This window comes from Nestor notabilis, unplaced genomic scaffold, assembly GCF_000696875.1.
Source record: "Nestor notabilis isolate BGI_N333 unplaced genomic scaffold, ASM69687v1 scaffold4852, whole genome shotgun sequence".
Taxonomy (NCBI): domain Eukaryota; kingdom Metazoa; phylum Chordata; class Aves; order Psittaciformes; family Psittacidae; genus Nestor; species Nestor notabilis.
The window spans coordinates 1,933-3,387 of NW_009919550.1; the positions used below are offsets into that span (position 1 = coordinate 1,933).

A 1,455-nucleotide genomic window follows, 5' to 3' on the forward strand; every position below is an offset into this window, starting at 1 on the left:
AATGATGAAGTAAGCTTAATGAGATCTGGTGAATCTTAGTAGAAAGGATCCCAATATTCAGAACAATAAAGCTTTACTATGGTTTCTTCCTTTGAAAGACTGTTGTAACAGTCCTTTTTCCTAGTGTTTGAGTAAGCATTGCGAAGCTACGTTAGCTAAGAGCATAGTTTTTGAAAAAAGGTTGAATGCAGGGTAGTAGAATTATAGTCCTTGGGATTGCAAAGGATACCATGCTCAATCCCATCCATACCCTAACTTAAGTTTACTCAGCAAATGACTCTTGGGTACTCCTAACAGGCATCTTGTTTATGACTGTTAACGAAGTTTTTAATTGTGCTTTGCAGCAGTGTTTTCTAATATACTTTGTGTTTTGAACCAAATTAAATTGTTAACTAATCACTTTCATACAGGTGAGACGCAGAAGATGAATCTCTTTCAATCCATAACGAGTGCCTTGGACAATGCTCTAGCCAAAGATCCGACTGCAGGTATACTACACTTGTTAGTGTCTTTTGCTTTGTATAAATTTCATTTTGTTTTGCCTGTTTATTAAATGCATTTCTTGTGGCATTTAAAGTTTTCTAATGAGTTGTTTTTACACTTTGATCTCAAACAAATCTTAAAAATGTGTTGTATTAACAGATTATTAAGAGATTACATAATCTAAGATGCAGTTGTGTCTTCTGTGATAGCTGGGTTAATTTCACTTAGAAGTCAGGACAGAAAGATATATTGGTTAATATGCTTCTGGTATTACTGATGTGAACTGTAGTTAAGGGCAGCTTGAATCCCACTAGTAGGTAAATGAGTTTTAAAAATGTAAATCTTATTGTTGATTCTATCAACTCTCTATGCTCAGGAAGTTTTTTAGAGACTATATATTCCTTTCTTTATCCATTCTTTCCTCTCTCCTTCCCTGCCCTTCTCCCCTGCTCCAAAGTTTCTTTCCAGGTTTATTGATTTCTGTTCATGTCATGCATAGGTAATGTAAAGTTTTTCTAGGCTTTTGCAGTCTGGATAACCTATAACTTTGAAGATGGTAGTTCATCACAGCTTGATTTAAAAGGGTTATCCTAAACTCAGAAAGCTATTTACTCCACTTTTAATTCTTATACATAACAGGAGGTCTGTTGCTTCTTTTGTTGGAACAAAGGCATGATGACGGCCAGAAAGAGATGTTAGTTTTTTCTTTTTAGTGTGTTAGTAGCACCTTTTGGCACTGCTTGAACCACTGCTTAACCTGAAGTCTGACTAATTATCTCATCTGTTAGGGCAAATTCCATGTTACCTGTCCAGTACTATGCCTGTATACATTCCTTCTCAATCTACAGCTGTTATTACCACCTTTATTAAATTAAGCTTAGACAAGGGAGGGTAAATTAGTGCCAAGAACAGATTTTAGTGCGATTTCTGTAGAATCAGCCATATAAAAATAAGTAGACTGTTAGTCCAGCA

General features: G+C 35.4%; 1 protein-coding gene across 1 annotated transcript in view; it reads left to right on the top strand.

The window, feature by feature from the left end:
• Positions 1-415: 415 nt before the first annotated feature.
• The window catches only part of BCKDHB (branched chain keto acid dehydrogenase E1, beta polypeptide), a gene marked incomplete at its 3' end in the record, with an annotated part of 67,611 nt that continues 66,571 nt past the window's right edge, over positions 416-1,455 (top strand). Inside the window, exon 1 of the mRNA XM_010010274.1 lies at positions 416-488. Coding sequence (XP_010008576.1) covers positions 425-488 — 64 coding nt within the window. The remainder of the gene's footprint in view (positions 489-1,455) is intronic.